Source organism: Montipora capricornis, chromosome 12 (genome assembly GCF_036669925.1).
Source record: "Montipora capricornis isolate CH-2021 chromosome 12, ASM3666992v2, whole genome shotgun sequence".
NCBI lineage: Eukaryota > Metazoa > Cnidaria > Anthozoa > Scleractinia > Acroporidae > Montipora > Montipora capricornis.
The window spans coordinates 39,534,938-39,549,937 of NC_090894.1; the positions used below are offsets into that span (position 1 = coordinate 39,534,938).

At 39.9% G+C, this 15,000-nt stretch overlaps 1 protein-coding gene across 2 annotated transcripts; it reads right to left on the reverse strand.

Annotated features, from left to right (window-relative positions):
• Positions 1 to 2,817: 2,817 nt before the first annotated feature.
• Positions 2,818 to 7,507, reverse strand: LOC138026713 (histamine H2 receptor-like). 2 transcript variants are annotated; one of them, XM_068874161.1, is made up of 2 exons: positions 7,452 to 7,507; positions 2,818 to 4,025 (listed from the first exon to the last, which is right to left on the reverse strand). In XM_068874161.1, exon 2 carries the CDS (start codon positions 3,953 to 3,955, stop codon positions 2,906 to 2,908), a length of 1,050 nt encoding a protein of 349 aa, XP_068730262.1. In that variant the 5' UTR covers positions 3,956 to 4,025; positions 7,452 to 7,507; the 3' UTR covers positions 2,818 to 2,905. The 2 variants fall into 2 exon arrangements, with proteins under 2 accessions (XP_068730262.1, XP_068730263.1); XM_068874162.1 differs by lacking the exon at positions 7,452 to 7,507 and adding an exon at positions 5,192 to 5,258.
• Positions 7,508 to 15,000: the final 7,493 nt, after the last annotated feature.

The following is a 15,000-nucleotide window of genomic DNA, read 5'->3' on the forward strand; positions in this document are numbered from 1 at the left end:
AGTCTTACTGGTCGTGGAATTTGATCAACAAAAGATGGAATTAAAGCCTCGTGCAAACTGACGTGACAACTCCTAACGTTGTTGGGAGTATGTTGGATGTTGCTGGCAGTTGTGTGCAAAAGGGCGGAACAGCTCCCAACAATGTAAGAACGTGCAGTGTATTATGGGAAGAATACGACCCACAAGACTTTGTAAACTTACAAAATTCGGCTGCTATCTTGTTTTCAACGGTCGTCACTTATTTCTATCCCTCAAAATTACATTTCCCTTTTTTATTTAACTTACACGACGTACTATCTACTTTAGACTTCAAATGTACTTTAACAAAACAAACGTTTTAAACAAGCTGAGAAGATTCACAATAGGGGGGGGGGCAAAGAGTTGAACCCGGATTGATGGCTTCTCTTGGCAGTTTGCGATATCCACTAGACTAACGAGACATGCTCCTGGAAAGTCGATTTTTTTTAGAGTAGTGACATAGTAGTACCCAACAAAACATTTGAAAGTTAACCGTCTTCAACGAGGTTCTTAGACCTAAATACTGTAGATCAGCGCGGCTTAGCTTAGAAACGCTTTTTCTTGTTGAAGTTAAGCTCCAATTCTGTTTGTTTTCGTTCTTTTTACAGCGGTAAGTTTGTCATGGGGTATTCCGTCGTGTAATTGTTACGAAATGTAATGTCAGTTTGAGGGATGGCCTTAAGTGTTGACCGTTTTCAACATGGATAATGCTTGCTATCTCCATGGAGACCATATGTAATGCGCGTGCGTGGCCCCAACAATGGTGGAAGGGTCGTGGAAGGGCTGTTCAAACGGATCCAGTATTGTTGCATTACGCTTCGGCGAACACGGAAATGTTGGGAGTTGTTGGCTCAAAAGTTGTCCAGTTTCGAACTTCGAGCAACAACTCCCAGCAACACGCAACAACATATAACAGGGTGTGCAACGCAACATAACACCCAACAATGTTACGTCCGTTTACATGCGGCTTAAGAATCGTGTTTTAAGGGAAATGGGAAGGAAAAGTACCCGAAGATTGTTCCCTCAGAAGAAGTAGTTTTTTACAGAAAATTTTGAAAGCGAGAACTTCCGGTCAATTGAGGTCCGCGAAATCGCAGGAGTTAAAAAAAAAAGGGTTGGTGATTTATGAAAATATTATCATGACCCCATTCTTTTTACTGGGTTGCCTATGGGCAAACCCAGTCGAGGTCTGCGTTTAGTTTGTTTGTTTTCTTTTTTTTAGTTTTTTTTTTTTTCCGTGTCGGTAAAAGTCTTGCCTGTCACTCCCCTGGTAAGTGGTGTCTTTGTGCATAGAGCCTACTGCGCGTATTTCCTTAGGATCGAGAGGGTAGTGGAACTGCGTAGATTTCTCTGGTGGACACAGTAGAATCATTAACTTAGCTTGCAATGGCGTCGAAAGTCATGTAACGCGAATGGCGTTTTAGTGGATCCTTAAACAAAATATACCCTTATGGAGCTCAATAATGGAAAGTCAGTCGGATAAACTGGGCAGGAATCTCAAAAGTGACGAGTACTGGACTTCGACAACAATCTCAGATCGCCCGTCGAGACGAAAAGGATTCTGTGGTATTTTCTGCCTTTGTGTATTATAATATCATGTTGTGTATTGAATTTTCGAGCTTACGGTTGAAATGTGATATGGGAGAAGTTTTTTAGTATTGCTCTGTAAGCAGGAAGGGTTCACAGGCCTGTTGGAGGCGTGCTTGAGTTTCAACAAAATGAGCCCCAAAATCAGTGAAAACTTGTGACGCAGATGAATAATAAAGTAGCTGCTATTTCCAAAATGATGGAATTACCTGGTGATAAATAACGTCGTACGCGTCTTGGAGAGTAAATTTTGACTTTGCATAAACAAGAGTTGGGTGATTGGGATCTTTGTTTTGACTTCGCTCATTTCATTGTCAAACTTTATAACACTTGACAGAAAAAGAAACTTACAAAAACCCGGTATCTTGCCATCATTTGACACAGATGCTTCACTGTTTGGCGAGTAAACATGCCGCGGTAACTTAATCACGGCGCCCGCTGAATTCCGGCCATGTTACTTTCGATTTTGCAATTTACTTGAACGTAGCAAAAATCTCCCAAAATGTTTGTCGCTGATCGTAACTTTTTATATTCTATATTCACGGTTCAAGATTAATTTTGTTTTCATGTCGTAAATATTTCATTCTCGATCGACCGTCCTGGAAACTTCCTTCTGCTCTTTCTGAAAACTGTGTATCAATAGTTATTTGCTTTTTCATCAATATTTGTTTTGCATAAAGCAAGCTAACAAAATCTGTACCTTGCTGAGTTCGCATTTGTTAGCGGTAATAGTATTTTCGGTCAGATGTTTCTGTTTTTTATGAGGGGTTTATTGTTTTGGTCTCCCATCCTAACACTAACCCCGCGAAACAGGGCTTGCCTTCAGGGAAGTTTAGTATTACAAATCTGTCAGATGCTGAGAGGGCACACTTGTGGTGCAAAGAAGTTGTGAGGGAACTTGAAAATTATCAACATGTCAGCCCAGAAGCCAATGTTTCTCGCTTCTCTTTTATTTGTTATTCTTCAGAGACTGGAATGCTGTATTTCAATACCACACAATTCAGTGCCTTCTGATTTTCTGTAGCACGTACCACAGGCAACCCAGTGTATGCTTCACAGAAGCATCTCGTTTTGTAATTAAAGGAGCGTGGGAACGATGTTCCTTTTTTGGTGAGCAGTTGCTTCTGAGCCATATCAGCTCGGAAGGCCTTTTTCAATGGCTAATACGCTTCTTTCTAATGACACTGAGAGAAACTTTTATAGTCTGCGAAAATGTCTTTAAATCTTCAGAGTTATTCTCAAATAGCGTAACCCTTCAATGAGTATGCTTATCCTCCTACCAATCCTACTGTTGCTACTTTTAAGAAATGTGGAACATCAAGTTTATTTCTTCTGTTGGCAGAGGGTCAGTATTGATCTCTCCCGCATTTAATGTCGAACGTTGAAACGAAGCACTGCAATTGCGGCTGTTAACTTGCGGAAAAGGCTCGTGATTGCTATTCCTTTGAGTCGCACCTAATGATAAAGATGAAACTGCTGTTTTGAAACTCTTTCCAACATTTCGTGCGCTTTTTCCAACTTCGCGACAAGGGCAAAGCAAGGCTGCAAACGCTCTACGAAAATGCGGGAACTTGCGTGCATATAGCACAGGATTGGCGACGGAGTTGCTGTATTGAAGAAATTTGACGGCGCAAATAGCTTGCCATGTTGGCGCTATCTGTGGCCTTAGGTAACTTATCAAGGAGAGTGTAAAGAATGGAAGCCAACCGATAACGAAAAGAGCAATCATTGCAACCACCGTCTTTGCAACACGAACCTCTCTGCGAAGACTTCTTTTGAGCTTATAGGGAATCAGTGTCTTGTTTTTACGAAGCGATATCAATAAAACCGTCTGTGTCGCGCACACAATTAACAGTGGAACAAAGAAACAGAGTATTATGACAGCTACGTTGTACGCCTTTGGTGCAAATTTTGTTCCTGGTTTAGAACAGATTGCAACCGGTACTGCCACGATCCAAATCAAAGCCAGAATGAGTAAATAACGTTTCTTGGTGTAGATCCGATGTTTTAGAGGCCAGACGATAGCGCAGAGTCTATCCCAGCTTAGGGCAACAAGATGCAATATGGATCCGACACCGCCGAGGATATCGAACATGACCCAGGTGTCGTGTAATATCATAAACCACGTCTCTTCTTGTTCTTGACCGGCAAACATAACAGCGATCCACCAAGGAATCGAGATAATTCCAACGAAACAGTCAGTTGCAGCCAATGAGACAATGAAGTAGTTTGCATGAGTTCTGAGAAACGTGTTCTTCCCAAAGGATATGATCACGAGACCATTGCCAAAGAGAATTGCCAAGGCAACAATAGAATACGCAACTGCCCAAGGTACAGTTTGGTGACTCATCCTTGGTAGTTTTAACAGTGAATTTCAAGGAAACTTGTATAGTTTCTTGTGCTGGCTGCCATCAAAATCCCTGAATCGAAAAAAGAAATCATCCTAGTCAGTGGGAAAAAAAGTTATTTGGGAATTTGTTGTTTGTTCCCATTAGACCCATCAGTTTGTGCACTTTGTAGTCTATCCGAAATTTCTTCGAGCTTGTTGTCATGTAGTTTAAACTGCATTTTAGAATGTTTTCTTGAAAAACACAAGCAGATTAAGGATGCCATCTTGTTCAGTACATTTCAAAATGACCCAGTTATCTCGTTTTCTGATAAGAATCGATAGTCACACGAGACACAAAATGAACATTAAATCTGTACGGGTGTTTATAATGCTGCGCCATGCGTGAGTCAACTGTCATAAGTGACAAGTTACCGAACTGACAAGATTATGTTATAGAAGGACCGATGCTCTAAATAACAGGGAAAATTGTCGATAAAATTTGCTTTCAGCCAGTGAGCTCTCGGGTTTTTTATAATTTGAGCCCCAAATTGTCACTTTTCCAGTTGTGAAGTCCATTATTTAACCCTCTGACGGTTTTGTGGCTTTGGTTGTCTAAGATGATGTGTTAGCCTGCTCCTCAGGCAACGTTTTACTTTCTTGCCTCCTGAAAAAGAAACGAACCGAAAAACGAGAAGGGAAGGAGTGGGACTGTAATCTTCCCAGTTTCCCCTTTTCCCAGCCCAGGGCAGAATGAGGAGGAAGCTAACAAAACACTTGAGTTAGGGCCTGATTACATGGCGAGTTTCAGCCGGGGCTGAAATTTCGCTCCGCCTTCCGGGCTGAAATTTTGTTGCGATTACATTATGAATTTCAGCCCTGTCGCAGAACGCAAGTTTGCGTAAGAAAATTTACTGAGGTGCGAAAAAGCAATCGATGCGTAAAAACAATCGATGCGCATGCTCACGTTCCTTTTTCAGCCGGGGTTGAAATTCCATTTCGATTACATGGACTTTTTGCGTATTTTTCAACCCGTTTGGATGGGCTAAAAATTCTAGCCCGGTTTCTGAAACCAGGCTAGGACTTTCAGCCCGTGATGGAACCTTCTCCATGTAATTGCCACTTTCATTTCGAGAGGATTTTTTTCAGAACCCGTGCTGAAATCTCAGCAAGGCTAACCGGGCTGAAATTCGCCTTGTAACCAGGCCCTTATACCTAAATTCTACGAAATATCCTTAAATTTCTATGATCATTATTTACCTGAATGCCATCCTTTTTCTTGCCATCTTTATTATTTATTATTTGCAGATTATAAAAAGGACTTTGGTCGCTGAGATGTAAATATTTAAGTTAGTTATCTTATCGCTACTGTCAAACCGTAGAAAGATATTAAGGAGTGAACTGGATGTCGCAAAATGCAGATAAAATATGTTATGCACAGTAGGACCTCTAAGTTAATTTGTGTCAGCCACAGACATGAATTTAACTCTTATTCCTCCGATATTCAACGAAATACTTCTTCCCATCCAGGGTCCGGTTGCTCGAACCCTTGTTAGCGCTAACAATTGGTTAAGATTTATCAAAACCTTTAGGTTTCCATGGTATTTAACGTTGGTTAGCGTTCACCATGTTTCGAGCAACCCGGGCCAACACATTGTTCTTGACTGCCTTGCGATCATTGATTACTTCAATGCCCCGTTTCCCTGAAATTGACAGGTTCCTCAAGCTCCATATCAATCAGAGCTGTCTGATTAGTGATATGGCCAACTCATCAAACATCGCGTTATATCTCACAAGGATTCCCAATTGTATAACATGCCAAAAAACTATTTTAAATTGTGAAGGATCATTCAGTGCATGATTTTCGTGGCTAGCCTGACATCGTATGTTTCGTCCCTGCCATGGGTCTCATAGCCTGGACCGAACGGGGGTCTAAGACCCCCGCTCGGCTTTCTTCGCTCTCCAATTTATTTTTCGCTACGTTCCTTTTCGCTCCATAACCCCAACTGCGGAGCTTAATCCCAGGCAAAGGGCTTCATCAGAAACCTTTCGGTATTAGCCAACTCGTAAAACATCTCGTTTGAATTTTAAATAGTTTTTTGGCATGTTATGCAAGTAAGAATCCTTATGATATATAACTTGAGAATAAGGCCATATTGGCACCACTGATCTTTTGAATACTAGCGGTTCTTGAAACTCGTATAATAGAATATTACCGAAGAGAAAAGCCATTAGGTGTATAGATATGATACGTAACGCTAATTTATGAAGACTTACCACTCACAAGATATTTAAGTGCCTTTTCATGTTTTTTGACGGTTCCTTTTCAAAGTGAATTGTAAGGAATTAGTTCAAAGCCAAGGGTACTCTCGCTTTACTGCCAGTATTTCTCCACCTTACGAAGTATTGTCGTTTTAATATGCCCCTTACGTTTCATTTACAATGTTATCAGGTCAGTTTTTCTGAGTATTTCTTGTCAAGCCTCCCGAAAATATGAACAAGGATGCTCTGACACGAGGTGTCATGAAAGACCACCTCTTAACATCATCTGTCACAAGTAATTTACTCCGGATACTTTCAAAGTACTTCATGGCACAAAAAATACGCTTTTTAAGCGGAAAGAAACTTAAGTTTCACCGTCATTTTGTCGCCACATTTGAGCATAATAAAAGAACAATATATTACTTAGTGTAATTTGGATGGAGGTGTATCATATAAGACTTCGGTTTTACAAGCATAAAGACGTTTGTTACTTTATTAAAGAAAAAAGTTTCAGAAACAACAGCTAGTCAACATAACTTCTATCTTACGATTCGATTCGAAGAGACGAGGCGACAGCTTAGATGTGGCAACGCTAAAAGGACAGGTATATTACGCAAAAGGAAGGCAAGCGCGGAAGAAGGAGAAGTCTGGAGATAAGTAACATTATGAAGTGGAAGAGGGGATTAAATTCCGCCCCTAGGAAGGCGGCCACCGAAAGGGAATGTGACCGGTCCTCACAGGGATGGGACCAACTGAGCAGAAAGAAACGATTTTCTCAGATTTATAGGCAAAAAAACGCGACTGGTGCAAACTTTTATGATATAAAAGGTCATTTGGTTCTCGTCAGGAGCTCCCGAATGACCACCTTATAATCTGAAATTTTTGTTTATTTCATCTGCGGACTTTTGCCGCTTTTGAGCAACATAAACGGTTTTGATGATTAACTAGGCTTAAAGCTGAGAAAAACGACTCCCGCTCAAATTACAAACAGCGCTAAGCTTGCATAAGGACACCGAGCTGGAAGTGAGAGGGAAATTCCGACCAAAGAGAGATCCTCTTAATCATCAAAGCGTACATCTGCATGAAAGATTCAGTGTTCTGCCCATTGGGATACGTCAGTTACATAACAGTTAAAGATACCTTCATTGTATAAGACGTTTCGAAACCTTTGCAAAGGGCAAGATAGCAAAAGGCACAATTGAGAATAAAATTTGTGATCTAACCATAACATGTTATCAACCAACTGAGATGTTGTTACCTGTTTATGTGCTGTTGGTCTCTAAATGCAGTGAGACGGTTTTAAATCAAGGGAAGTGAAACCCAAACCTAAGTAATTACTTTGGTCAATAACAGCGGACTTAAACAAGGAAATAAACCAATCATAATGTGGGTGCACGCAGTCGTAAATGCGGGATAATGAGTGAGAGAAAGCTTACGTCTGATTGGCTGTGTTCACCCATCACTACTCAGCAATGAAAATCCGCAAGCACACAAGAAAGTACTTTGAACATTTGATTTCAAACCACGCTCATGGTTTTTACCAGCGAAAACACAATCTGGCCATACGAGATTTGATTATTGGCAAAAATTCGTTTCCATAACTAAATTCAGTGACGAAAACACTCGCAAGCTACCGTAGATCAAGAAATCATTAGAAGGAAAAGATGAAGACGTATCATCCGTGTTTTGACAGATTTTACAAGACTAGAGAATTTACATTTTACTATCTAAGGCATTATGCTTGGGTTATCAATTTTATCTAGCTGATTATGAGCTAAAAAGTCAAAATGGAAGACACTTAATTTGTGTAGACGATGAGTTGCAGACGAGATGTCGACCAACTAAATGACTTTTTCCACTAACTTAAGAATTGGAACAGCTGACCATTTGTTTTGAAAAAAAAAAAGGAGTTTTTCTTGTGTTATTGATTTCTTTCAATAGCATTTCTCTAAAATGAAAACTAAATTCTCACCGATGTAATATTTTTACAGTTTAGTTCACAGTGAAAGGCTTGTTTCCAACATTAACACATCATAATTTGACATCGTAATTTCTTACTTAAATCAAGCCATTATTTCCTTTGCAATAAATGCTTATAAATTTAATCCTATTTGCGATACTATGTTTCCCATTTCAAGTAGGCCTTTCATCGTACGAATTTCCTTGCCTTGGTCCCAAAAAGGCACATTTTCACTATAAAATTGTGGCATATGGAAACTGTGCATGTCCTCGGTGCTACGAACTGCAAAAGGCCCAACAGGCAAAGTTTTGCAACGAAATATGTGTAGGTGTGGTATTAAACAGGAAAAAGGAGTTTTTCTACATATTATTAGCCTTTGTGGGAACAACGAGAAATATTTGATTAGCTGTTTAAAGCTTCTTTGTTTGCATTGTTATTTACACAGGTGATCTTGAGGGTTAACATGTTTTATTCACAAACAGTGAAACAAATATTGTGAATTAATTTCCAAGAGCCAACTACGATAAACATTCATGTGAATACAAACTCTGTCAAGTGCGTACAATCAAAATATGGGGATCGATTCTATATTTATTTTGTTTGCATTAAATTAACTTTTCTTCGATTAATGTAAAGAGAAGGCCTTTTTCAAAAAAAAATTAACTCCACCCTTAGACAGCAGGTAGTTCCGTCGTTCTGGAAATTGGCTAACATCTCACCCATTCCGAAACAGTCACCATTGTTAGCATGCAATCCGCTGAGACTTATCTCATTAACTAATATTATCATTAGAATATTTGAGAGGCTCGTCTGGAAAGAAGAACTATCTCCCATCCTTAAGACTTTCATCAGTCCTGATCAGTTCGCTTAGAAAGAGGGTTACAACACTACTATGGCCCTCATCAAATATCAACATCATTGGTTAAGCTGGTTAGACAAGGAAGCTAATTTTGTAAAAGTATTGAGTGTTTTCCACTTGACACCACGGCAGCCATGTTGGTGTACCAAACTAATCCTCCGAGAACGGAGCTCTATTTTTATGTAAATACTTTCATTTGTTTCAGTAATCCAATACGGCAGCTGATCATTTAAGTGAAAACCCTTCATACTCCCTTGACTTTAGCAAAGCCTTTGATTCGGTCTCGCATGAAATAGTGTGTAACAAGCTGAAATTGTACAACATTAATCCTTATGTTGTTAATTGGATAATAAGTTTTTTGAGTAACCGAAAGCAAAGGTTGGCAGTTGATGCAGTCTACAAAGTTTCCGGATATCAACAGAGGAGTCCCTCAAGGAACTGTTTTGGGTCCTGTCCTGTTCTCTATCATGGTTAATAACATTAGAGCCCAAAACCCAAGTCGGAAATATACGCTGATGACATTACGTTAAGTGTTCCTATAAGTTCTAATTTGCAAGATTCATCTTTTATTCAGGTCCTGAATGTCCAACGCTGGTCAATTGAGAATCGAGTGACCCTAAATCTTAAACTAAGACGTGGGAAATGGTGGTCAGAGGTAATACTAAGGGCGCGTTCGATTGACCGTATTCCGGAATAGGAATACATGGAATAGAAGTTAGAAATCCTTCGTTTTTGCGGAGATTCATATTAATATTGTCAAACATCTGCTAAAATGCTATTTTATCCTATTATCCTTGTTGCTGCAAAACGCCACACATGGTGTTTTAAATCATCACTCCACGTATTCTTATTCCGGAATAGGGTCAATCAAACGCGCCCTAAGTTTGCGTTCGACTGACTCTATTCCGGAATAAGAATACGTACACGGTGATGATTTAAAACGTTACGTCTGGCGTTTTGAAGAAATAAGGATAAGAAAAATATGTTTAAACTAGCATTTTAGCAGGCGTTTGACAATTTTATTGTGAATTTCCGAAAAAATGAAGGATTTCTAACTTCTATTCCATGGATTCCTATTCCGGAATGACAGGTTTTGTAAGCGTCCTGTTAAGTATAGCTTCACCGCCAAGTTCACACCAATAACCGATTTGATTCGGGGAAGAGACTTGGAATTGTGGAAGAAGGTTACTTCCCACACCCACTGTTTAAATGATCTCCCCCCAAAGCATGAAAGGAAACTGCGGGACAGGGGTCACTGTTACATACTACCGAATGTTAGGACTAAATGGTTTAAGAGATGTTTCATTAATAGACCTTTTTACCGATACGGCGGCCATTTTGATTGCTATTGTTTCGAATAGCCATTATGGGATGCCCAGGGGGCAGATACATATTAATTTGCCCCCTGGGCATCCCATAATGTCTTTCGAAACAGTAGAAATCAAAATGGCCGCCGTATCGGTAAAAAGGTCTATTAATAGCTGGTTCATAGATGTATTTTTAACTTTATTTAGCATCTTAATTTACTTGTCACATTTTATATTTTTGTATACAGCTACGATATTTGTAATTCTACATGTATGTCTCTATAGGTGGATACCGTCAGTAAAGATTAAAATCTCAAAAATCTGTAGTTCCTAGTTCTAAAAAAAATAAAATAAATTCGCGTCTATGAAATGTACCTTATTTTTTCGAAATATTAAAGGTAGCCCCCGGCCGAATTGGCCCCCAAGAATTTTTTAAAACTTTGCTGATAGCTTCATCTCAAATTCCTAATTACTATTCTAAAATAAAAATGGGGGTCACCGAGTTCATGTTTGAGATATAAGCAAGTAAACACGAAATATAGGGTGTTTTTGGAGAGTTTTTACGTTGTCATGGCAACCTATCACTTTACAATAGTGAGCGCATTTTTTTAAAGCAACGATTGGTGTTTCAGATGATATCATAACATTGATGTCACGTGATACAGTATAGTAGTTATAACCCATCTGATAAGAAGGTCTCTCAAAGTAGTAAAACTGGTTCCATCCACCTTAAATTTAAAAGTTCTTTGTTTTAGATGTTCCAGTGCACAATTTGCTCTTCAGCTGCAGTGTGGCGATTTTTGTACCATGTCATCACTAGATGCAAAAGATTTATTGAACCCTTCGTTTGTGGTTTCTATCCCTAGTAGGATCCTTTAGACATTAAAAGTCGGTTTAAAAAGTGCACAACCGATCTAGTGACAAATTTTGGGGCATCCGCCAGAATTGGCGCACTCGCCTTTCATTTGTGAGTGTTTCATACCTGGACTCAATGACCTCAATGACATATATGGGTTGAGTTTGTTGGCTCTCCGCTGGTTATTTCGACTATCACCTCTTTCCAAAAATCAACACTTTATCATCTGTAATTTGATTTGAAGTCTGTTCAATTGTAAAACACTTTTTCTTAGCCATGTAAGACTTTGAGACTTCCATAAAGTGGTTTTCATCGCTTTCTTAAAAAGTGTATTATTGTTGGTATAATTAGTATCCCCTGATTTATGTTTTTAAACCGGTATTGTCTTTCTGCAAATCTTTTCTTATGATGTCTTTGCTGATCCAAGGGAGAGCACTTTTACAAGGTTCAAATGTCAGAGTTTTCTCCAATTTGGTCGAAATAGTAGTCCAACCACGTTTATTGGTATCGATCCCTATGCACCAGTAATCACCTAAAGCAACGGTTGTCTCCTTGTTCCAGAGCCTTGCTGAGAGAAATTATCAATCGTTTCCACCTGTTTTTGTTTCGATCTTGTGGTCGCCTGGAACTGCTGTGTCAATAATGAGGCATTTGTTTTCTTTTTCACCACTATGGTAATTTCTGGTCTTGTGTGCTATAAAATTCTATCCAGATAAGTAAGATGATCACTTCTATAACCCCGCACTTTATATACCACTTATTAACCGAGAGTGAGGTCATTTCATGGAAATTTCAGACCGAGGCCTTGATGTATTGACCGAGCGATAGCGAGGTCAATACATCAAGGCCAAGTACAAAAGTATTGGTTTGACTAACGTCTCATACAATCTGATCTTAACTTTCCTACTGTACTGTTTCGAGCTCCAGATCTTTCTCAGCTTGCCAAATGAGACCTTCACCTTTCCCAATCTGTTGATCGTATACTTATCTGCACCCCCTTCGTTACTCACTATTGCACCCAGGTATACAAAGCCTTTTACCTCCTTGATCTCTTCGTCATCGGGAAATTTGATCTTCCCCTTTCCTCTGTCTTCTTCCTGCTGATTCGTTGCCCAATTTTGCTAGCTGTATCTGCAAGCTTAGCTAATTGTTTTCCTCTGCATCTGATTTATGGTTGTGGAGACGAGAGCAATGTCGCCTGCAAAGTCAAGATCTTCTAATTGCTCCATCAGCCTCCACCTTATTCAGATGTTAGATTGATCAGTTGTTTGGCGCATGACCCAGTCGATTGCTACTAAAAAGAGGAACCCGGACATTACACAACCTTGCTTGACTCCTGTTCGACCCTTGAACGGTGATGTTTGCCCATATCGAGGACGGCACATTCTGCACCCTGTGGTTTGATGATCTTAATCAATTTTGCTGGGATGCCGTATAATTGCATTGTAATGATGTCCCGAAGACTATCTCTATGGAGTAACTCGAATGCTTTCTCTAAGTCAAATTGACTATCAAGGGCGCTTGCCATTTGCATCCTTGCTCGATAATATTACGCAGTATGAAGATCTGTTCGGTGGTATTTCTCCCCTCACGGAACCCTGCCTGTTCTGGTCTAAGCTTGGTACCGATACTGATGAGAATCCTGATTGCAACTATAAGAAGTGTTTTGACTCTCCAATTACTACAATCCTTCAAGTCACCTTTTTTGGGGATCTTCACGATTAACCCTCTTAACCACTGATTTGAAATCTCCTCCTCCTCTCAAATATGTTTGATGATCTCATGTAACATCTGGGATGAAGTTTCTGGGTGTGCCTTTAAGAGCTCGGCCACTATATTGTCGACGCCGCCCGCTTTGCTGCCTTTAAGGGACATGATTCCTAGCCTTACTTCCTCCACACTGACTGGCTCAGTGCCGATGCTCTCGATTTCCAGAGGTGGTTGGTCAATAATTGCAATGGGATTGTCAGGTGGTTCTCTATTTCGGACTTCCTCAAAATGCTGTTTCAATCTTCTAATCGTTTGTCTTCCTCTGTTATGACGTTGTTTTCCTTGTCTTTGATTGTTGTGCTGCTATGGCGTTTGTTATCGCAGACGTTCTTGGTGATTCCGTGCAAGGTCTTCATTTGTTGGAAGAAAAAGCTGAAATTTCTACAATTTTTCTCCGCAACAAACAAAATTACGTATATCGCAGGGTATAAGTTGAGTATATACGCACGACGAATTTTGAGCGCGCTATGACCATATTTGGACCTTATCACAATGTGTTGAATAATAATTTAACAAATTGATGTCAGTTTTTCATGCGTCTGTCCTGTTATTGATCATGAATTTCGTCATAACATTGTCAAAGTAGCCGTGGATCCACGAGTGGATCCGCAGACTACTTTGAGAATGCTATGACAAAATTCATTGTCGGCTAAGTATCAGGCGATATTCTGCGCGATTTCGCAGGATAATTGTTAAACAAGAGGCTACAAGTAGCCTATACTCGGGCCTGCAAAAGTACAGTGAGTGGTGTATGGTTAATTTAGCGCTAAAGAAAAGAACAGAGAGAAGTTTGTCCTTCTCACATCGGCCTTACATTGCGATTCTCATGATGTTCGACTGTGTATGTAGTGAATACCCGGACCCAGATTATCTTCATTACAGGTGGTGACAATGACCACTGGACCATGGAAACGAAGTAAAAATAGTGTATTTATGCCAAAGTGGCTAAGCCTGACATTGTTTTTTACTGATCGATGGGTATTCTTGCTCAGTGTTTGAGAAAGGAAACGCTAATTGAACGGCTTAAGATGAAACGAAATGACTCCTCGAAACATCTTTTGCAGAAAAAAATGAAAGAGAAACGAAGGTGAGATGTGAAAACATCTTTCCAAGATGACCAAACTTTCGTGCAGTGGTGCACGTAAAGGTCACCTTGTCACGTGCGCGACACGTGAAGATGTGCACTATATCTCGACACTTGAAAATACTTCCAGAAGTGCAAAAGTTCCTTGACGCCATGCCAAATGAATCCATAGCACGAGAATCAAATATTTAAAATATACCATTTGTTGTAATTTAAATACTCGCAGTAATATGCACCCAATTGTCAAAATAATTATGTTATTTGCCAGCTGGGAGGTCCGTATAGGGAAAAACTGTGACCGAGGCCTTGAAAGTGCTGCTTTTCAAGAACGATGTCACAGTTTTTTGCTATACAGACCGACCCTTTGCTGGTAAATAACTTTTTTTTTCCTCTCCCCCATCCTCTCTGAAATGACTTGTTTTAATTGTTGACTCGCACCGCGCTTGATAGTGAATGCAGTATTAAAGCGACTTACAAACTGAACGTTTCAAGAGAAATTCCATTTCCAAACCTCTTGACTAATGAAAAATAACCTCTGTATGTAAACGGAGTCGGTGTAAAAGAAATGGAAATTTAAGGTCATCAAACAAGCTCACGCAATTAAGGCTAGGTTTCCGCCTGCCGTGAGCAGGCTAGGCTCGATTTCCAGCCGTTTTGTGAGTGCGGTTGTCCGAACGTGGGCTCACAAAACGGCTGGAAATCGAGCCTATGAGCAGGCCGGATGGGAAAATTCCACCCGCTCCCGGAACCAATCAGATTGCAGGATTTGTTGAATTCCGCCCACACACGCATTGAGAAAAAAAATAAAAGAATTATAATTCTCTGTGACCAAATTTTGGAAAGTACCTATCAAAGACATACAGTAAGCAAAATCTATTGTACAACTTCCAAGTACATTACCAGTATGACTTGGGCTGTATTGAATCTGAAAAGTTGTGTTGAACGCTATGACTTCTGCAGGTAATTCTGTT